Source organism: Pseudomyrmex gracilis, unplaced genomic scaffold (assembly GCF_002006095.1).
Source record: "Pseudomyrmex gracilis isolate BER0280 unplaced genomic scaffold, ASM200609v1 scaffold_466, whole genome shotgun sequence".
Taxonomy (NCBI): domain Eukaryota; kingdom Metazoa; phylum Arthropoda; class Insecta; order Hymenoptera; family Formicidae; genus Pseudomyrmex; species Pseudomyrmex gracilis.
The window spans coordinates 37,548-60,686 of record NW_018021050.1 but is presented as its reverse complement, the minus strand read 5'-3'; the positions used below and the strand labels follow the sequence as shown (position 1 = coordinate 60,686).

At 33.7% G+C, this 23,139-nt stretch overlaps 3 protein-coding genes across 11 annotated transcripts in view; 2 read left to right on the top strand and 1 right to left on the bottom strand.

Moving 5' to 3' along the window:
* Positions 1–12,078, top strand: part of LOC109860762 (ubiquitin conjugation factor E4 A) — a 30,506-nt gene extending 18,428 nt beyond the window's left edge. The window contains exons 4-14 of the mRNA XM_020440044.1: positions 7,300–7,493; positions 7,569–7,679; positions 7,750–7,941; positions 8,033–8,150; positions 8,229–8,405; positions 8,484–8,629; positions 8,812–8,961; positions 9,966–10,209; positions 10,281–10,443; positions 10,530–10,734; positions 10,796–12,078. Coding sequence (XP_020295633.1) covers positions 7,300–7,493; positions 7,569–7,679; positions 7,750–7,941; positions 8,033–8,150; positions 8,229–8,405; positions 8,484–8,629; positions 8,812–8,961; positions 9,966–10,209; positions 10,281–10,443; positions 10,530–10,734; positions 10,796–10,940 — 1,845 coding nt within the window. The 3' untranslated portion in view covers positions 10,941–12,078. The remainder of the gene's footprint in view (positions 1–7,299; positions 7,494–7,568; positions 7,680–7,749; positions 7,942–8,032; positions 8,151–8,228; positions 8,406–8,483; positions 8,630–8,811; positions 8,962–9,965; positions 10,210–10,280; positions 10,444–10,529; positions 10,735–10,795) is intronic.
* On the bottom strand, positions 10,923–15,397 carry LOC109860763 (phosphoserine phosphatase). 3 transcript variants are annotated; one of them, XM_020440046.1, is made up of 7 exons: positions 15,368–15,397; positions 13,941–14,007; positions 13,023–13,119; positions 12,812–12,946; positions 12,504–12,649; positions 12,262–12,423; positions 10,923–12,128 (listed from the first exon to the last, which is right to left on the bottom strand). In XM_020440046.1, the coding sequence occupies exons 1-7, from the start codon at positions 15,380–15,382 to the stop codon at positions 12,040–12,042; spliced, it is 711 nt and encodes a 236-aa protein (XP_020295635.1). In that variant the 5' UTR covers positions 15,383–15,397; the 3' UTR covers positions 10,923–12,039. The 3 variants fall into 3 exon arrangements, with proteins under 3 accessions (XP_020295635.1, XP_020295634.1, XP_020295636.1); XM_020440045.1 differs by lacking the exon at positions 15,368–15,397 and adding an exon at positions 14,093–14,186 and having other exon boundaries at positions 13,023–13,162; XM_020440047.1 differs by lacking the exons at positions 13,941–14,007; positions 15,368–15,397 and adding an exon at positions 13,761–13,923 and having other exon boundaries at positions 13,023–13,162.
* A 294-nt stretch (positions 15,398–15,691) lies between these two features.
* The window catches only part of LOC109860765 (G-protein coupled receptor Mth2-like), a 29,262-nt gene continuing 21,814 nt past the window's right edge, over positions 15,692–23,139 (top strand). For 4 of the 7 annotated variants that reach the window (XM_020440058.1, XM_020440049.1, XM_020440054.1 and 1 more), the window contains exon 1: positions 22,227–22,400. In XM_020440058.1, the coding sequence (XP_020295647.1) occupies positions 22,315–22,400 (86 nt within the window). In that variant the 5' untranslated portion in view covers positions 22,227–22,314. Of the gene's footprint in view, positions 16,695–18,480; positions 19,095–20,747; positions 21,033–21,751; positions 22,401–23,139 lie in introns of those variants that run through there. The other 3 variants (XM_020440057.1, XM_020440056.1, XM_020440050.1) reach the window with 3 other exon arrangements.

The following is a 23,139-nucleotide window of genomic DNA, read 5'->3' as shown; positions in this document are numbered from 1 at the left end:
GGAGTAAACAAACAAGCGCGGAACGACTCAGTTTCTTGTGATCGGGCGCTATTCGGCGGTACGCAGCGAGCAGCGGCGAGCGAGGAGTAGAGCTGATAATTGTGCACGCCTATAGAGTCCGATCGTCGCTCCCCGCGCCTTCATTGGTTCACATTTATTAATTCATATCTCAATAAATATTGCGAATTTTGCAAAATGGTATATAACTTTTCTGTTTAGAATGACCCGATCTACCTACACACGTCGGCTTTATAGTTCGTTGTCAGACACCCTGTATATATATATATATATATATATATATACATATACATATATGTATGTATGTATGTATGTATATATATATTTTATATTAAATATACTTCTGTGATATATAATTGTATTAATATTTCAATAAGAAGGAAGGAAGAAGGCAATAACGAGCTGTACACCTGATTTGTGATCGAGTAAAATTCTTTATTCAGAGATTTGACAACTGTTTCGATCCATTGGGATCTTCTTCAGTGTCTCTCCTCTCTCTCTGTCTTTATGCACACTATTACAAGGGAAGAGTTGCAATAAATGCATGATCTGTTCGCAACGATAACAAAGAATAACGATATGCAAAAGATACGTTACAAGCATACTCCAGTTTGAGAAAAGAAAGAGGAAGAAAGGCATTTAGTAACTGTCAGCCGCATACATGAAGACGCGAAACATCCTCAGTCGATTGTCTTCTGAGCGTGAAGATGTTTCGCGTCTTCATGTGTGCGGCTGACGGTTACTGAATGCCTTTCTTCTACTTTCTTTTCTCAAACTATGTTTGTAACGTATCTTTTGCGTATCGTGTTCTTTGTTATCGTTGCAAACAGATCATGCATTTATTGTAACTCTTCCTTTGTAATAGTGTGTCTAAAGACAAAAAGAGAGAGAGAGAGAGAGAGAGAGAGAGAGAGAGAGATTCAAAATTTTATATTATATATTTCTTACATATAATTTCAAATACACATTAAATAAAATGCAAAAAATATATAACAATGTAAAATACATTTAAAAAAAAAGATTCGAACCCGCATGTCTCGAGTTACGATGCAAGCACCTAACTCACTGAGCCACTCGAAGCCGCTTGCAAATAGACTTAACGGAACGACTTTTTTGGTGCATCTAAGAAAGCCGTGTTTTTTTCAAAATTAAAAGCTTGAAAACTAAGGCCCATTGGAACAAACGGCCGAACACGGAACAACTTTTTTGACCTATAAAACCATCAAAAAAATTGGCATTGAATTTCACGATAACCACTTCCGATAACAAGGGTGCTCCCCTTGTTAGTCACATTTTGAACACGAGCTCGACATAGATAGGCACGCCCACTGTGAAAGACGGTCGTGTATCGCGTAGTAGTAGTAACAAACCGCACAGTTAGGAGAAGAAGAGAATGTGGCTCACAAAAGCATACACGGCTATGGACACGTTAAAATAATGACAAAAAGAAAAACTACTTTATGTCAGTTCCGCCAGACGACAACAGTCGTGTTCTTGTTTGTGCCTATAGACGTAGAATATATAGACTCCGCATTTGGCTGAAAAGATGTCTTTACGGTTGACAGAGACAACGTACTTTGAATAGTAACTCTCTCTCTGTCTATCAATGTCTGTGGTGGGATCAGAGCCTACTATTTTATACCGCCTAACCTGCCATCACCCCTTAATCTCTTTCATTCCTCTTCATCCCCACTATTTTTTCATCCCCACTTTTCCACTACTATTCTATCAATCAACGAAAACTTCTTTTTCCCCCCACTACTTTACTAGACAAAGATGAGGCTACTGCTCAACACCAGCTGTCTCTCTCAACGTTGAAAACATTTTCTTAACATGGCAAAGGTAGGGTACACGCAGTCTATATATTCTACGTCTATGTTTGTGCCAAGTCGCCATATTTATTTACAAACTTCTTACAACTTCTATAATATTTTTTGGTAAATATTTACAAAAACGGAGCACTCTTAGAGGTCAATGATTTTGACATATGTTATCAAGGACACCTCTCTGAATAGCAATCAAAATGGTTTGGTCGTCGCTCGTTGTTTGTTAAAAAGTTATAAACAAAAGAAGTTGCGTCAATAACTTCTTATTTTTTGACACCATGTACATTTTGTATCATTTTTCTTTTTTATTATGTGCAATATTTTACAATGTCATGTCTGTTGTTATTGTAATACATTATAAATATTATTCGTTGGTTCGCAATTCAATCTCATTTAGTGGATATATTTCCGACATTATTGTGAAAAATTTGTCTATGCGTTCTTTGTGTACATAACGGCGTTTGAATAAAAACTCAGCTATGTAAAATTTGTAATGTTCTATCGATGTTCTAAAACGCGGAATATTACTTCGCATATCTCGTCAAATTCTTTTAATAGTTTGCGTGTGACAATTGATATGAGGATCTATAAAATTTGCTGTGTAATTTACCGCATGATGAATGTAACCGTACATATTGATGTTATTACATGCTTTTCAACAGTCACTGTGTATGATTGATCCAGGAGCAATATGGTTTCTTATCTCCTTCAATAAAGTTTCCGCAGTAGTTTTTACAAGAAATTTAAACAAAGCTATAAGGCCTCTTAACGAGACTATTTTGTTTATGTTCTTCTTGTTGGTGTTGTAGACAGGGGGAGCTTCGCCTCCCCGCAGGGAAAGTGGCTTTGCTCTCTTCCTGTACTCTTCTCGAAAAGCCACGTATACACTCTTGACATGAAGCGACAATTAAACAAAAGTCGTTCTTTATTTTTTTCCAGGGGGATGCAGCGGGATGGGCGAAGCCACTCCTCTTGCCTACACGCTTACAATACGAACAAAATGTATTTGGTGTCGGAAAATAAGAGTTGATTTATGAAACTTCTTTTGTTTACAACTTTTTAACAAACAACGAGCGACGGCTAAAACCTTTTGATTGCTGTTCAGGAAAGGAGTCTTTGATAACATATGTCATTGACCTCCGAGGCTGCTTCGTTTTTATAAATATTTACCTATTTTTTTCTAAAATGTATCTCTGAGTCGCATAAAGTGCATTTCACGAGTTATTTGACCGTTTCTATACTTTTGAAGAATTCTATATACGTGTGTATAAATATATATATATATATATATACAGGGTGTCCAACAATTAGTGTAAAATCTCTCGTAGACATGTAAAAAGAGTAAAACTGAGTCGAAAAGTCTTGAACCATTTTTTTCCCTTTAGGCGGGCGCGCGTTAGTGAGCCGCGCGAAGCGCTCACCCACACCAGGCGCGTGGTTCACTGACTTGCGTTCGGCTAAAGTTCGGCGCTGATTGACTCGATTTATTCAATAATTACTCCTATTATATGTAATAGAAAAAAATGGTTTAGAACTTTTTGATTCAGTTTTACTCATTCTATCTGCCTACGAGAGATTTTACACTAATTGTCGGACACCCTGTATATATAGTGTGTGTCAAAAGTCACGGAACGGTCAAATTTTTTGAAAACGAAACATTTTAGGACAAAATGTTCCAAACAAAAGTTTTGAGGTTTTAAAAGTTCTATTGATTGTGAATATATCCGATTGACCTTGAGTAGATAGGTCAAGGTCACGACAAAGTAATCATAATTTTTTTTACATAGAACAATCTACTTTTTATGTAATGTTAAAACTGACTCCAAAATCTTTCTAAAACATTGGTTGATGATCTATTTCTATTGAGAATTGCCTCAGTTATGAGCTCTAGAAGGTACGATGCCGCCAGCATTAGAATTATTCAGGATGCACCGCGTGGAGGTTGCATGGACGGACTTTATATCCCTTTGTGTATGTGTGCGTGTGTGTGTGTAACGGAGATCAGGACTCTAGGGTTCGTCACTACTCCAGTATTTTGTGACTCCAATAGGCGCGCGAGCAGGAAATGTTTTGTTGAACAAATCAGCAACTTTAGAGTATGGTCTAACGTGATCACCATATCCTCGCATCATAAGCAATGTTATCCTTTCCTTTTCATTTAAAGACATTTTTACAATATGGAAGCAAGAGATAACAATTATGAAGCCGTAAAAAATACTTTGTATGATAATGATAATCTCACACACTGAAAGACTTAAAAATATTCTTTTTTAAGGACGTATTCAGGTTTTAACAACAAAATAATATTGCAAGTTTACAGCACTACAATCTTTAGGTATCAAGAAATACATGAACAAGCTAACAAATTAGATGTTGTTTTTACTTCCATATTGTGAAAATGTCTTTAAATGAAAAGGAAAGGATAACATTGCTCATGATGCGGAGATATGGTGATCGTATTAGACCATACTCTGAAGTTGCTAATTTGTTCAACAACACATTTTCTGCTCGCGCGCTTATTGGAGTCACAAAATACTAGGGGAGTGACGAACCCTAGAGTCCTGATCTCCGTTACACACACACAAAGGAGTATAAAGTCCGTTCATGCAATCTCCACGCGGTGCATTCTGAATAATTCTAATGCTGGCGGTATCGTCCCTTCTAGAGCTCATATCTGAGGTAATTCTCAATAGAAATAGGTCATCAACCAGTGTTTTGGAAAGGTCTTGAAGTCAGCTTTAACATTACATGATAAAAAGTAGATTGTTCTATGTAAAAAAAATTATGACTGCCGTAACCTTGACCTATCTACTCAAGGTCAATCGAATATATTCACAATCAATAGAACTTTTAAAACTCCAAAACTTTTGTTTGGAACATTTTGTTTTAAAATGTTTCGTTTTCAAAATATTTGACCGTTCCGGTACTTTTGGCATACACTGTGTATATAAATATATATATATATTTGTATATATGTATGTATGTGGTTTGGTTTGGTGCATATATGGCTCAAAGGACCGTTTCAAGCTAGTCCATACGCCATTCTAAGTCTTTAGGAATCGTGACACAGGTCCTAAACCGTGGTTTGGGTACAAGCCACGGAGTTGTACGTTCGTTAAAAATACTGATAAACTGAAGAAATCGGTGTAAAAACACCGAAGATTGTCCAAAAATATCTAAGCGTAACTACGCACATCTAACCGGTACGGCTGATGCAACACCACTGATGTATGTATGTGTGTATGTATACCATAGACTTATATAATAGACGGAACATTCATGTAAGAGGAGCTGAAGCTTCGTTAAAAGAGACAGAAATAGTCGTGGAGTAGTTCTCTTCTTTTCTATCAGTGAGTTGATTGGTGGCCGAAGGAGTGGCCGAGAGCAACGAAGATAGAGTTCGAGAGTCAGTTGAGAGAAAGTGATAGTGGAAGGTGATAGCATAGACTTGTGAGATGATTGGTCCCCCACCGCTCTTATTGTAAGAGAGAGAAACAGCACTATTTCTGTCCTTTAATGTTGTCTTCAACTTCGTCATATAAATGTTCCATCTATTATATAAGTCTATGATGTATACCCAGCAAACAATTTGGTTGTGAGATGTCGCGATTTTTTCGCCAACCGTCAGCGAAATTTGTAGACCAAATCCATATCCATCTGTGTTCTCTTTAGGATACAGTTTGGTGAGTTTTGGTGACCATGTTGCGTCCTTCGTTTCTGTGTTAACAGCTTTGGCAGTACCAAAGCATGTTTCCGTATTGTAGCGTTTCTACACACAGTTTCTGTTGCCAAGGTCTGCGCAGTCAAAAATTGTTTGCTGGGTATATATACAGGATGTCCTATAATTGCCGTCTCATCGTGCATAGGCAAGAAGAAGGGGTTATTCTAAGATAAAAAGTCCTATACCACTTTGGTTCGCAATAATTAACGAGATATGAATTAATAAAGATTCGCTAATCAGCGTGCATCCAGCGTAAGGACAGCCCAGTCTGTCGCGCCGTAGCGACGGAATGGGAGGAACTAATAGAATAACATGTGCATACATAGGTTACGTTCAGAAAACTCAACGGTTGAGAGATCATCACTTATGATAAGACTATTCTTCAAAACCTGCTACGGTTCCAAAAGTATGATTCAATCATAAGTAATTATCTCTCAACCGTTGTGCAACTGTTGAGTTGTCTGAACGCATCCATAGACAGCATATAGGCTGCATTCGGGCAGCGCGCTATCCGCGCTATTGTATTCCGTCGCTACAGACTGAGCTGTTCTTACGCTGGATGCACGCTGATTAGCGGATCTTTAGTAATTCATATCTCGTTAATTATTGCGAACTTTCCAAAGTGGTATAGGACTTTTCGTCTTAGAATAACCCCTTCTTCTTGTCTACGAACGGTGAGACGGCAATTACGGGACACCCTGTATATATACAGTCCAACCTTTGAATAAGGCTTCTCACAGAGCCGGTTGTTCCACTTTCATGTAAATTATCGGGTAATCTATCTAATGGTTAAAACTCTGATTTGCGTTGTTCCACGTGTCGGTAAAATTTATATATCTGGTAAATGATCAGAAACCAAAAGATAAATTAGACGGCACTCTCGGTACCGTGTAAATCGTATCTAACAGATAAATATGTAGAAATAAAAAACAGTGGAAGATGCGCTAGTCAAGTTCTTATCCTATAGATAATAACCTGTCGAGTAAGCTGAGATTTATCGAAAAGTGGAACAACCGGCCCACAATAAGGCCGTTTTCCCTATTTTCTTGAGTTTCTCGCTCATACGGTTCCCCTACTCGGAGGCGGATGAAACTCGAGCTCGCATTTCGTTCGCGAGATTCTCTGAATAGGGCCGCGTATCGGAGACATTTATCATATGCTTTTTTATATAGAAAAACATAGGTTTCTTTATGACAATTTAGAAATTTAGATTTATTTTACTATTCATATATTTTATTATTATATACTTTTTTAACAACATATCTTTTTTACTAAATAAATAACTACATAGTGTATTTATCTTTTAATAAAGCTCATTACAATACTATTTTAAAAGAATATATATATTATACTTAATATATGTATATGTTTTGTTCTTATCTTATTTTACAATAATGTTAGTCATGGTAAAATATTTGCAATTACAATGAGAATATTCGTCAAAAAACAAAATCAACACAGTAATTTTTGAGATGTAAATACTGAACGCGCGACTGCACAAGAGACAAGTCCTATTATACAACTTTAGAAAATTACACAACTTTCGCCGTGACGATTGCGGGCGTTCTGGTGGGGAACTTGTTTTTGTGGAAATCTCTTCTCCTCTAGTTCCATCGCGGCTTTATTGCGAGGTCGCACTGTATATATGTATATGTGTGTGTGTGTGTGTGTGTTGCGTGTTGCGTGTTGCGTGTTGCGTGTTGCGTGTGTGCATTTATGCGTGTATATTTTTAGGCAAAAGATGAAACCGAAAGTCTACACCGTGGTATACATCTGAAGGGCTTGAATTCGGAAACATGTTTGATACCAACTCTGGAAGGTGAAACTCGACCAGTTGCAAAATCATTTGGATTTACAACAGAATGTTTTTTCCTTACGCATCGTGCGTTAGACCTTGGCTACAGAGTTATACTGGATAAATTTTTCAAGTATGAGCAGACTAAATGGAATTTTTATAACATTTAAATAAATTACGCTTGTTACAAATTATTACATTTTTTCAGAACGAATCAAGATTTAGGTAGGATACAAAGAGCTTTCAATGATGCTCGAGATGGCGGTAGCTCGGAAGTACGAGATCTTATACTACAGCGAATGAATACTGAATTGGCAAAGTATGTATGATCACGCCAATATACGCGAATGTTTCTTTTATATTGATCATAATTGCGTGTTATGTCGTAGGTGCTTATCTCTTAAAGCAAGTCTTCAAGTGCCGGAAATGTTGGAGCATTTGGCGAAATTCCATGCAATGACGGCGTTTTGGCTGGTACAAGTAAATCTACACGTTGTAAATGAAAAAGAAGACAATTTTGCGCCGAAGCATTATAAGCCTGTTACATTCCCATTACCGGAAGTTGTTCCAATTACATTAAGGTGTGTTAAAAATTGCACGTATTGTTACTTACAAGACGAATCATTTCAAATAATAAAATTACGACAATACATGAAATGCGTTCTTACACAGATGCATACCTGAGTTTGTAGTAGAAAATACCATCGGATTTTTATATTTGTTACGTCGCGTAAGTTCAAACACATTTGAGGAAGAAGGTCCGAATTTTTTGAATCCGATCTTAACAGAGGCGAGTCAAAGCAAAACAACGAATATTTGTATACTTTTTATTATGAAGTCAATTAAAATAACATGTCGATTACTTTAGATTATAGTTTTGATGGAGTCTCAGCATCGTCTGTACAATCCGCACTTGCGCGCACACTTGGCTGAAAGTTTGGAATCACTCTTGCCGACTACGGACGAAAACGTTATTTCGCCTTCTCCTAATTTAGGAACATTTCACAGAGAACAGTTATTTATTACTCATCCACATAGGCAACAGGTAAGCAGAATGTTTAGATATTTTCTTACGAAACAGAGCATCTACTTATCTTTTACTGTATATTTTATTTATAATTAGATAGTTGTAAATTTGCTACACGTGTTCGTAAGTATCGAAATGACCGGACAGAGTGTTCAATTCGAGCAAAAGTTCAATTATCGTCGTCCGATGTATATCGTCATGGATTATCTGTGGAAACTTGACGAGCATCGCAAAAACTTTGTGTAAGTAAAATTATGATACATTCCATAGATTATCGTTTTTTTTTTTTTTTTTTTTTTTTTTTTTTTTTTTTTTTTTTTTTTTTTTTTTTTTTTGCAAAATTGTGTTTAAAATTATTCATTAAACACATGTATTACAGATAAAACACATGTACAATTATAAAATGTAATGTACAAAACCTTAGTGTTTTAGCTAAAGAAGCAGAAAGCAATATGGAAGCCGTTCAACCGCCTTTATTTCTACGTTTCATTAATCTCCTAATGAATGATGCTGTTTTTCTCTTGGATGAAGCCTTATCAAATATGGCACAATTGAAGCAGATGCTTCAAGCCAGGTACTTAAAAGAATACACACAAAAAAACACAGAAATATATACAGGATGGGCCAAATAAAATGTTACAAGTTATTTTCTCTATAACTACTGCAGGTATTGATTTAAATTTTTTTTAATTTAAATGGGACAGCGGGGCTGACAATGTGATGTATGACTAAAAACTGTGAGAGTCCCCTTGAGGACAAAAAGAGAGCCCTTCCCTTTTTTTAATTGGAACGAGGCATAAATTTTCACATATCACATAGTTCTCATTAAGCCTAATAATATTTATCTGAAAGATTTTTTTATTTTGCTTTGAAATAAAGAGTTATAACTCGGTATTGAGAAAAGAATTTCTTACAAGATACAACTTGACATATGTAAAACGTGAACAAATAAAGATGAAACCAATGGAAATGTATTCTGGTTTGAAAATCATTCCATTAAATGTTCAAAATGATGTCCGCGAGCTTTCTAAGCACTTATTTATGCGTTTGTGAATATTGTTTCGGACATCTGATAACATTGATAGAGTAATCGATACACAAGCAGTACGTATTCTTATTTTCATATTCTCTTTCGTTGTTGGAGCAATTGCCATCACTTTATGTTTTATGTAACTTTACAAGAAAAAATGGCGTTAGATCTGGTGCTCACAAAACAGGTCTGCCACGTCCAATCCATTTATTTCCAAATTTTGTGTTTAATAATATACACGTATTTCTAGCAGAGTGTACTGGAACACCATCATGCTAAAACTATATCTTCATGTTTTTTTCATACATCATTGTCAGTCCCGCTGTATCATTTAAATTTAAAAAAAATTTAAATCAACACCTGCAGTAGTAATAGAGAAAATAGCTTGTAACACTTTATTTGACCCACCCTGTGTATGTGTGTGCGCGCGCGCGCATGTGTGTGTGTACACATATATAATTACAAAATAATCGCTTCGTATGTATTAGTTTTTCCTAATTTATAGAACATTTTATTATAAATCAGTTAATATTATGGTTACTCACAAGGGAAAGCGGAGAATGGAATAATTTACCGCTGAACGAACGCGAACAACAGGCACAATATCTTCAGCATATTGGTATGATTGCTCGTTTCGACAATATTCTAGGCAGAAAAACTATACAAACAATAAAGATGCTAACTACCGAGATAAAGTCTATCTTTTGTCATCCGACCATGGTGGATCGTATCGCTTCTATGCTCAATTATTTATTACTACAATTAGTAGGTCCGAATAAAAAAAATCTTAAGGTAAATTCAAGAAAAATTTGCGAATACGAATACTATAAAATAACATCATACTATATTTGTGAAAAATTCAGGTAAACGATCACAAGGAATACGCGTTTGACCCGGCGAATTTAGTGTTGAACATATGCGAAATATATATTAACCTGAGTAAAAGTGAAAGCTTCACATTAGCTGTATCGCAAGATGGACGTTCTTATAGCTCAGAACTCTTTAAACTTGCGGAAAATGTACTTGGCAAGTATTTTTACACGTTTCTTGTGACTTATTTGACATTAGCAAAGAGAAAAAAGTCATGCAACTTAAAAATGTATATACTGCAGTTCGTATCGGCGGTGTGGGAATTTTGGGAGATCTTGCTCTGTTTGCAAAAAGCGTGAAAAGAGCTGCAGATCAAAAGAAGGAAGAGGATGAAATTCTGACAGGTATCCCTGATGAATTTTTAGATCCGATTATGTCAACTGTCATGAACGATCCTGTAATTTTGCCATCATCGAGAATAACAATCGATCGTCAAACTATAGCAAGGTAAATGTACGAATTCAAATAATACATTGTGAACCCAATACAATTTTACGTTTTCTTTCAGGCATTTGTTGAGTGATCAAACTGATCCTTTTAATAGATCTCAACTTACTATGGATATGGTGAAACCAAATGTCGAACTGCAGCGGAAAATAAAAGAGTGGATTTTGCAGAAAAAACAAGAGAAAGCATTAAGCATAAATACATAATTTATTATTAATTACTATTTTCTAGTGAAACACAATGTCAAACAAGTAAAGAACAAATTGTAAGGTATTAACAAGTTGACTGCCGTCGCGCAAAATTTGTCGATTGTTTTACGATATTGATACGATATGCGTATCTGTGTTGTCTCACAAAACTCGACGTAGCAGTGACCGTGTTAAAACTGATGATGCACATCGATATGATAACATTTCAAAAAATGAAACAAACAGATGAACATAAATTTTATTATTTGTTTAATCTATTTACGACAAGCAATTTTGTATACACACTTGGCAATGTACATATATATATATATATGTATAATATATATATATATATATATATAAATTATACAAAGGGTTATACCCTTATAGAAAAAATGTTCAACTATTGACTGTAACGTATGAAATCACGTTCAACTTGGCCGTAAACACTCAAAATTGAACGTATAACGCTGAATATTGAAAGTTTACGGTCAAGTTGAACGTGATTTCGTACGTTACGGTCAAGAGTTCAACGTTTTTTCCGTAAGGATAAATAAATATAGAATCACCACAATTAGCAATTTTAACTAATATATAATAATTATTTAATACGATATATTATGGTGTTATTATAAATAATGTCAACATATGTCAGTGTTAAATAATGCAAATTCTATAAATTTCTGCATTATAAAAAATAATTATATTTAGTACAAGATATATGTCGCAGTATATATTATATTTTATGTATGTTATAATATAATATTATGAATATATAGATTTAAAAGTATTCAAAAAAAACCTGTCTAAGTTTCATAATTTTTCGAATTTCTGTGTATGCTGAGGTGGATTTGTTGCGTAATCTGTGCATTATTTACATTTTAATTCATTATTAATGTCAAACGTGAAGTTAATAAATTGTGTCACAGTATATACGTATAATTTACAAAATAAACAATATAAAAAAATAAGATTTGCAGCATATGTTTACATATTTTTGTAATAATTGAGATAGCGTGTAAAATAGTGAAACAGTTTTTTATAACATTAAAAATATGTATACTCTCCACATATATATTTAATGAAAACTATATAATATAAAAATATGTAGGTTTTTTTACAAATTTCTCATAAGATCATGAAAATTTGTGACAAACCATTTTGCACGTGATTTCACATTTTCTCGAACTACATTTCCTCCAAATCCTGTAAGTAAAAACGAACGTGTTTCATCAAAACTATGATATTTGTAATATTACATTTTTATTGCATTTTTATTCATAATATTACGTAATAGCTTCTAAATAATGTTATGGCTTATCTTCAATATTATATTTACCTATAAACGCGTCTGCTGGTGGCGACGCTTCTAGATCTGTAGAACCATCGCCTATATGAACAACAGTCTTGAATCCTTTTTCTTCTTTAAGTAGTCGTATTACTTCTCCTTTGCCACTGCTTTTACAAGTCGGTTGATTTTCATCGTATCCCGCATATTCGCCTAATTATATATATTGCTGATTATACTATCAAAAACCTAAATTTTTTTCTTTAAATTTAAGGTATATAGTGTATACTTACCTGTAAAGTAAAATTTTAATCTGTTAGCGTAAATATTATGATGGCAAATATTAAGTTTTTTAGCGACTGGTGTAATAAGACAATGAAAGCCGCCAGATATGAGGAATACTTCTTTTCCGCGATTTTGTAAATTTGATATCAATTCTCTAAATGAGAATTAGATAATCGAGAATTAGATTATTAGATATATAATAATCGTATAGGTTCCAATCTTATTAAGACAACATGTATGATTGGAACCTATACCTATACGAATTAGTACTTGTTTTTATTTTTTTTTCTAGTTTTAACAAAAATGAGTATCTTACTTGATACCATTGGTAAGCTTCGGTTCATGTGTTTCTACATATGTCTTGACTTGCTGAAAACTTGGATTGATAATTCCCAATCTTGTTGACAAAGATGCTTCAAATGTCATATCACCTTGCATAGCCTGCTTTGTCCTACCAAAATGGGTTTCAATATTTGTTTATATTAAAACGAGCAAAGTTAAATCATACGATCAAGTAACAAGCATACAATTCTCTGATCTCTTCTCCCTTTCCACAAAACCTTGCAAGTTCATCAATGCCTTCTTCTGTTATGACAGTGGAATCAACATCGAATGTCACGGCATCTGCTGTTTTCAATATATTTAGTAATTCATCTGAATTTATCATCTAAAACAAATATATTCACACACACTCATATATGCATTAAACAATATGTTAGTAATATTATTTATAACTTAATATTCATTGTGCAGCAAATTCTTTTGCTATTTTGTATTGTATGTACGTAACATAAAAAGGCTCTTTAACTAACTGTTATATACTTTTATACGATCCGCATGATAATTCTCGTACAGATTGTCAACGATTGATTATACACAAATATAACGTTCATACAAAATGTTCTATGAAGTAACGATTATGGTTCAAAAGATATAGGCTACTAATCAACATCATATACTTGTGTTAGTATTATACATTAGAAAGTAATAATAATTAAGCGATTGTGAAAATATAACCGAGCATACTTATAATTTTTTGGATAACATATAATTTTTAACATTAAAATTAAATAAAATACTGTATATATAATATATGCAAAAATATATAAAAACTAAAATAAGTAGAACATCTGAGTAATTAAAAATAAAATTAAAAAAGTGTTGATTATTATAGGAAGAGACAGTATATTGTATATAAGTATGTATCTATTTTAAATTTCTATTAAAAGTTCAGCATTAAACAACACTGCATATCGAATACTTACTCTATGTGTGTCTTATGAAATCTCGTATTATAACACATGACATTATGATTAATATGTCTTTTAGTTAATTTATAAAATAAAATGAAACACAGAGTAATGAAAATTTTATTCTGAAGTTTCTGTGTAAACCGGATGGTGTGTAAACGTTGCAACAATACGATCGTAAAGAATGAAAATTACCTTGTCGACGCTGTATAATCGGTGGATACAATGGAGAGCTATACTGATCAGCGGTATGTATGTATAACTGCAAACATACAACTGGTCGTTACAAATTAATATATAGAAAAAGTATTAAAGCAGGTTTATTGCGTAATCATGTGAGCAATTACGATTTCGAAAGTGTTCGCGTCACGCAAGTAACGAAAGTATTTGAGTTCATCAAAAACATGATTCTGTAACTATTCGAACAAAAGCGACCCCCTTCGGAGATAGATTCATCTTTTTTTTTTTTTTAATGATAAGATTACAGTAACAACTTATACACTACATTTGTGATTGCGTGTGTTGTCATCTGAAATCGTTGCGTGATCGAATAATTATAGAGTTATTGGAAAATTACAGATCGTGCATGCAATATATCTTAGCTAAATGTACTTTCAATTTTGCTTATGTAATTTTTATAAAAAATGAAGTTGCAATTATAAAAATTATTTAATACATTAGCTTTAGAAAAACCTTTTAATGCGATTGTATTTAAAGTAAATCATAGTAAAATTGATAGAAGATGACATTGATAATTTATTATATTATTGCTATTGTTCTCTCTCTCTATATATATATTATATATGTATATGTATATGTATATGTATTTTGTGTGTGTGTGTATGTGTATGTGTATAATAAGAACCTACATGTGATATATATCTTTGAACATCTGATATACGCGCGAGTATCAATAATCGATAATAAGAAAAACTATTTTCATGATAATTTTAACGAGTATCTATATTTTCAACACAGATAGCGTTTTTCTGAAATAAGATTAGCAGCTTGTTTTAATTTGTGTTTACTATTAGAAGAAAAAAATTTTATTATTACAAATTTTATTATTACAATATAATGTAACAAATATTAATAGCAGTTTTTGTGAAGATAAAAACAGAATGATCACTTATTAGTTTTTTCAACAATTATTAAATAATCATGTAGCAGTTTATATATATTTTCTCTAAAATCAAAAAAGTGGATTTCAAAAGTGAATTGTAATCAAAACAAAACCTAAATAAATAAATCCTGTCATCACATTATATAGCGTGCTTGATATCAAACTAATTAAAAAAAGATCTGAAAAAACTCGTAATTTAAGTTTATATACTAATTAATATTATATATGTTGTGTATATATATATATAATATTAATTAGTATATATATATATATATATATATATATATATATATATACACATATATATGTACATATCTCATTATGAGAGTTAACAATTTCTAATATGTATACATTATATTATACATTATACAAGTATTTATCTTTTCGATTTTCTTTTCTCTCACAATCAGATATACACACGCGCAATTACACGTCATACATATACGCGCGCAAATTATATATAACCCAAATTTATATACAACAAAATTTCTTTTTTTACATTTATAATATTCATAATTTTTGTTGAAGAAGTCCTAATTTTTATCATAATTGCATTTAAAAAATGCAAGTTTCCGATGTGTTGAGGATCTTGTAAAAAACCCTGCGATATATCGAGGGTAGAACTTCAGAATAAATATTAAATCGGTATTTTCCGCTTATCAAATCCAAGATAACGTCTTTCTTTCTCCGCGCGTGTTTTTCTATCAAACTGAAGCAACGATACGACAGAGCACATTGTTTGCACGCTCGTTTGCTCGCTTTGCTGAAGTTCGCGGCGCCGCGGCGCGCATCCACCGACGCAGAGACGCCGGGCGTCGCGGACATCGGAGGTGTCGAGCAAACCGCCGCAGATGATCGCCGCGCGAGTTGCAACTGAAGATAGTTAACGCTCTTCAACGCCCTTGTCGCGATGTATACTCGCTCCGCGAGTATCAATTCGGCGGTTCTGTTCGCTGCGTGTGGTCTGTTGACAGCTAGTGGCGACGCTGCTGATGGGTCGCCGCCGTCATTGTCGTCGTCATTGTCACTGAAAAATGACCCGCACTGCTCGCCGTCGCTTAGTGTGGTTCTCGCTGTGGAGAACGGTCTTGTATCATCGCGGCCGCTGGAGAACAACAACGGAAGTTTCGTCCACGATGGTGTCATCTATCCGGCTGATTTACGCTGGACTGACGGCAATGTCACTTACGGTTGCGTTTGCAAGCAGCGTAACTGTATCAGAAAGTGCTGTCGCAGCGATGAAGTCCTTCGTGAAAATATCAATAAAACATCTGTATGCCAGAAAATGCTCCAAAACGATACTTCCAAACTGACAACGGCAGCTAGAACACCCGATCTACGTTTACCACGAGACCAACTGGCCGAAGAAGTCCAACACGTCGATGACTTGAAGAAACACTTCCTTCTGGTAGAAGGTCGTGATTGTCCCGCCCGCATATTGGTTCTCAATCCCGACGATTACGACGAAGATAATGTTATTCTTCAGGCGAACGGTAGTCTCGTTACCGCCAACGGAAAACTTTACCCACTCTGGAATTACTGCCTCGATTGGCAGGTAACTTATGATAAAGTCGGCATTCTAGTCTGTCTGATGCCGGAAATTCCGACCAAAGACAACGAATATACGGCTCACCACGTGGGCATTATAGTGTCTATTCCGTTTCTTGTCGCCACTTTTCTAGTGTACGCGATTATTCCCGAACTGAGGAATCTCTACGGCAAGACGCTCATGTGCTATGTTATTTGTCTGATCATCGCCTATATCTTTCTCATCTTGGCTAATTATATCCATATGTCTCCGATACGTGCGCTATGCATCATCACAGGTAATTGATCATTTTGCACATCATTTGTAACTGTTTCTTTGCAATTTCAACTGCAAATTATTGAACTGCAACAAGGAGAGGCTCAGACGTTCGGGTCACCGATTTGCTTCACGTTTTGCACGTTAATAGGGAATTACAAACACAATCCCATGCCCAAGTAGCAAAATGTATCTCTCAAGCATTCGTGAGAAAATCCATCTTCAAATTTTATAGAATATCTTAATCTATATCTTTTTTATAGAGTAATAAAATAAACATGTATTTATAGTTCAATTTGCATTACTTATTAAAATAACACAAAAATATACTCCTATGTGTGAATGAACAATAAATAAAATGTAATAATATTTTAAATAAAAATGTATATGATAAGTTATGAGTGGATTTTCTCGCGAATGTTTCCCTATTAACGTACAAAATTTGAAGTAAATCGGTGATTCAAATGTCTAAGCTTCTCCTTGTGAGTTATAATCGATCATGATTGAATTTTATCGCATGCGCACAGTTTATGAATACTTATATTACAGTATTATCTTTCTAAATGCATAAAACACAAGAAAGTTGATAATCACACTCTATTAATTGCAGTTTTTAATCTTCATAAGTTTACATTGAATCGCGTTTCAGGTTTTGCACAAAACACAGCTCTCTCTATCTTGAGAATATTATCTTAAGAGAAATTTTACACAAACGCGTATGAGCGCTTGCGAATAATTTATACCTTTATACATATAATTTATATCATTTATATAATTATTACAGAATGTAGTAATCGTATTGCAGTATTTTAACATTTCCATTCTTTGGCTTTTTAAACCTTGTTAGCAGAACATTTTCAAGTATCGAATATTTTTTCTTTGTAATCATTTTGATTTTTTTTATTAATTAATTGTTCTAACTACTAACGTTTTACAGTTCAAATTAATGGAAAATGTGTGTAATGTGAAAATAAAACTTATGTTATAAAAAAATTAAATTGATAAATTGAGCAAGTAATTTAACAGTTATATTATTATGAACTGTCTTATTGGTCATTAATTTACTAATTTGTTATTATAAACAATAACTTAATAAATCTATTTAAAAATAATAAATTAATAAATCTATTTAATTATTATTAATTTATTGATTCATTTATTTATAATCAATCAATTTTGCTCACTTTATAATTGCATATGTAAATATGCGCGCGTGAACCCACACATACACACATATCTCATAGAATGAAAGGATTATGGCTAGAAAATTACATTTAAGAATTAATAATTGTTAGAGAATCACATTTAATTATATTTCGCCGTTAATCTTCAATGCGCAGGAGAAAGACATTGAATGAATCAATCGCATTATTTTGCTCGTAATACCAATATCACTGTGATAAGTGATGATGCAAGCATCACACGTTCTGATATATGTCACTCTTAATCTTTAGTATTCGATTCACGGGATTCGGAGGAATTCACTAATCGCGATTGAGAGACAGCCCTATCTATGAGGAAAGTTTCGATGTACGCGAAAAACATGCCGGCAAGCTAGTCGATATCTTCAATTTCCAATTGTGTAAGACAAAATGTTAATAACACCCTTGGATATGTGTGCGATGACAAGTTACAACGAAGCGACGAGTACAAACCGGTTAGGTATGTATGTGTGCGAATGTAGTGCGTATATATTTCGCTATCTGTCTTTGCCGATATCTTCGTCTACACATATGGTGAGATAAAAATATTCGTATAAAATAATATATACTCAAATCTACCTTTTTTCTGATTATCTATATAATTCTAAAGTCTGTATCATGATATAAAGATTAAGATTGAGATAGGATTGGAAGTTGACAATTAGGATAAAGTTCACTAAACTTTAAATCAATATTTTCAATCCTAGTATCTCAATTGTAGTTCGTAGTTCGATTTAGACTTTTTATGATTTAGACAACAATGCTTACTGTTTGGTTTTCTACAACATTATGAGAGATGCACAGAGAGGTAACATCTGGCGAACATAAATTCCTTGTTGCTCGCCCGTTGTTTAACCGCGCTTCATAAATCTATTCTCAGTTTTCGATAGCCCACTTCTAAGATGTAATGATCCTCCATTGAAGCATTAAACATCTAAATAATCGGCGGTCTAAATTTACGTGGCTGCTTGATTGGTCAAATTATCATTTACAGAAGCTTGTTGTTCTTTTCTTCCGTACCGCTCTGTATATATGCGAACTACCAGCAGGTAGAGGCTGCTCTTTTCCAACACTATCGACGATCCGATGATCGTCCGGCTAGTCTCTTTCCGTTGCTCGCGTGAGTAGTTCGCGTTTCTCGCACGCGTGCGTTCTTTTTCCCATGTTTTTTGTCAACGAAAGAAAAGTCGTCACAGTAGAACACTGTACCTTATCGCTAAGTGAGAGATAGCAAAGAGTAATCGCCGTATAATCATCAGCGATAATAGTGCTATATTTAGTCTAGATGAAATTTTCGTGTTTCGACCGATATTCAATATCAAATTCGTAGTGAAAAAAACAAAGAAATACTCATCGGCGATATCTTCACTTACACTCGCGTTTTATTTTTTCTTCTTCTCTTCTTGTAATAAACGCATTTCTTACATGTGTCAATAATGCGTTAACGTTTGTTGCTTTATTTTTCTTCAATGAATTATTACATTTGTGCGCAGAAATACGCCTCTTTTCTCAAATCGCGAGCCATAGTAATATGGATCATATTAATATGAATCAATTGAATTAGAGATTAATTTGTAATTTGAGTGTGAAGATTATATGTATATATATATGATTTTCCGATGATACTTTTTGTGAAAAAATAAACATTATGTGACAGGTAACAATGCTTATGTGCGCAAATAGATACATCTGCTTATTCGACAAATCCGGTTAGACGACACCGGATGATTGAGTGTCCGTGCTGCTATAATAGCTTCAGTATGGTTATTATAAGCTTTCAAGTTGCACAAAGAAATATCTTTAACTGTGTAGATATTGTACATAGGTGTTTCGTGCGTAAATCTGAATTTCCTGATTTATTTACATTTACATGTTTATATAATGAATATCGCATGTAAAAGATATATAGATTATATATCTCGAATCAGATTTATCATTAATCAATGAATACAAGATATAATTTTCATGGATTTATTATTCGTTACACTTTGTAAATAATTCATATAGCGTGAAATAATAATCTTAACATCCGCAAAAGGATGACGTCATATTTGCGGCATCTTATAGTATGTTATCTCTATCATTAAAATAAAACTTACATTGTCTTTCATCACTTTCACTAAATCAAATACAACTTGGTTTAATCATGCATCTAACAGCAGCAGTATTAATAATTAATCAATCAATCGCTCGTGAAATAGTCAAATAAATCAAAAGGCCGATACGAGCAGTAAAATACAGGTTGGTCGTGTATAAAAAGTTGTCTTTATTCAATAAATAGACGTTTCGGTCACACAAGTTTGGACCTTCTTCAGTATGAAAAAATTAAGTTTAAATAAGAAAAAACATTTTAGTACACTACATCACTAACAAATAAATGAAATGATGTCAATAAATTACAATAATATAATGTGTACTGATTATATTATTGTAATTTAGTATTACAATAATATAATCAATATTATTGTCAATATTATACAATAATATAATATAATTTAGTATTAATGTGTACTAGTCAGTATACATTATATTATTGTAATTTATTGACATCATTTCATTTATTTGTTAGTGATATAGTGTACTAAAATGTTTTTTCTTATTTAAACTTAATTTTTTCATACTAAAGAAGGTCCAAACTTGTGTGACCGAAACGTCTATTTATTGAATAAAGACAACTTTTTATACACGACCAACCTGTATTTTACTGCTCGTATCGGCCTTTTGATTTATTTGATTAATAATTAAGACAGATTGTAAGAGTATAATTAGCTGCATATTATATTATTATTATTATATTATCATTAGTATTTTATGAAATTTTATTATTATTTTATGGGATATATAGAGAGAGAGACTTTGCTTCTCATTCTCAGAAAATTCGTCATGTCGTCTCTTTCTCCCTCTTTTTCGTCGTTTCTTGCGGCAGTTTTGTGAGTAAGCTTCCGCACGGCGATAACACAGAGGCAGCGACGATAATCATCTCAAGTTGCTACAGCAGCTTCACTAATTAGTACAGAATGAAACAGCGTCTAAGAACAGCGTTGTTACTTGCGTTTTTCGCAATTTTGCGAGCGGCCGCTTCCGAAAGCGATTGGCCGGAGGAAGAGTCGGAGGGATCACGAGAGAGAGGTTTTATTATTCCTCATGTTCACTTGGAGGTAGAGATAATTCCAAGTTTGATTTGCATTCGATAGCTTGAAGTTTGTCAACAACGCTAATTCGTTTTGCTTTGTCTGTTTCCATAACAATTTCTATAATGACAGATGAGACTTCTCTAATAATAACGCTGGTCTATAAATTTACAATTGTTGTCTATCATTTTAATGAAGTCGTATTAATTATAATTGCATATAAATATAATATAACAATATTGTGTGAAATAAAAATAACTCAAAGTAATGTTAATCCTCTCAATAAATGTCAACTGTTTTACTCATGCTAATAATTGACTTTTTATTTATAATCGACAATAACTTGGAATCAATTTTCTCTAACTATACATGTAAATATATAATTGGATATAAAGGTGTCTATGCAGAAAGAAATATTATAATATAATAAAAGATTATATATGTACCTATATATTATTATTATTATTATTATTATTATTATTATTATTATTATTATTATTTCTTGTGGTGTGAACGAGAAAATTAAAATAATAAAATATCTTTTGATATATTTGTAACAATTAATGATCGATAGTTAATATATTATTATTTATCATCACATACACATAAACACAATGACATTTTGTAATGGAGATTAGCAAATCGAGATATTGACATTCTATTTTTTTCTGCATAACTGAATTGTATCCAATTGTATGAATTGACGACGCTATTTGATCTCGTTCCCTCGGGCTCTCCGTTCTTAGATAACTACCGATGATGATCTCAACGACTCTGGGAAGTCCCGCGTGTCGTTATGCTGTCCCGTTGGTACTTTCCTCACTGGAGACTACTGTGTGGAAGAACAAACGGCGAACAGGACGAATACAATACAATTGCCAGCGATTTACGAGACTGATCTTACGCCGACCAATTTGACTGCGAGCGACGAGCACTTTTACTTTGTGATATGGAATCCGTGCGACGGACAGAAACGGTATCCGTTGAATCCGCACGCTTACAAGGATGAGAAATGGTATCTACTGTCTAATGGTTCGATATTGAGACCTCAGGCTGAGACACCGGAAGATCGTCTCCTACATTATAGTCAATATTGTCTAGCGCGAGTGAAAAGCTACGAGTATCGTGAGTACCTAGTATTCTTCTGCGAAGACGCGTACGCAATCAACGATGATGATAACACCGGCGGAGTCGTCTATTCTTATGGAATGCTTGCATCCGTACCGTTTCTGGCTGCAACGTATATTGTTTATTGGTTGCTGCCGGATTTGAGAAATCTACACGGTTGGACGCTACGCGGATACGTTGGATGTCTGGCGATGGCGTACAGCCTGCTGGGAGTGCTGCAGCTTACACCGCAGGATCAACTCTCAAACATCATCTGCATCGGACTCGGTATATTCTCCAAAATGATGCGCAACTCCTCTCTTCTTAATTCAATCTACGTATTAACGCAGAGAGAATTGCTCTAATCTATAAGATGAGAGATAAAACGATGATTATTTTATAAATGAAATGATTGTCTGAGCGCAATCTTGCTTACATGTTATGGATTTCTAAATGTCTTCGCGAAATAAATCTTTCGTGATTGCTCTATATGCAAAGTCCAAGCTGAAGCAGGCCACTTAAATATCATTGTTTTTAATGACACGAGACATTCAAATTGTTCGTAACACAATTTGAATGGTTTCGAAAGAGGAATATTATGAAAGAAAAATGTTTCTGTCAAGTGATTGTTTGTTTTTTTTCAAAGTCATCGGCATTTTTTTTTAATAAAAAAGTATATTTGTTTTTATTGCATCTTCTAACTGATAAAAAATACATTTGAGTATGTCCTAAAGCATGGCCTTCAGATGACCAAAACATTTCAAACATTTTGAGAAAAATTTTTGAAATCGGAAAATTTTAATTTCATAATATTCCTCTTTCAAAATCATTCAAATTATGGCATGAACGGTTTTCGTGTCATAAAAAAGATACGGAGATATTTAGATGGCCTGCTTCATCTTGGATACTTTATATACCCAGCAAACAATTTGGTTGCGAGATGTCGCAGTTTTGTCGCCAACCGCCGGCGAAATCAGTAGACCAAATCCATATCCATCTGTGTCCTCATTAGGATATGGTTTGGCGA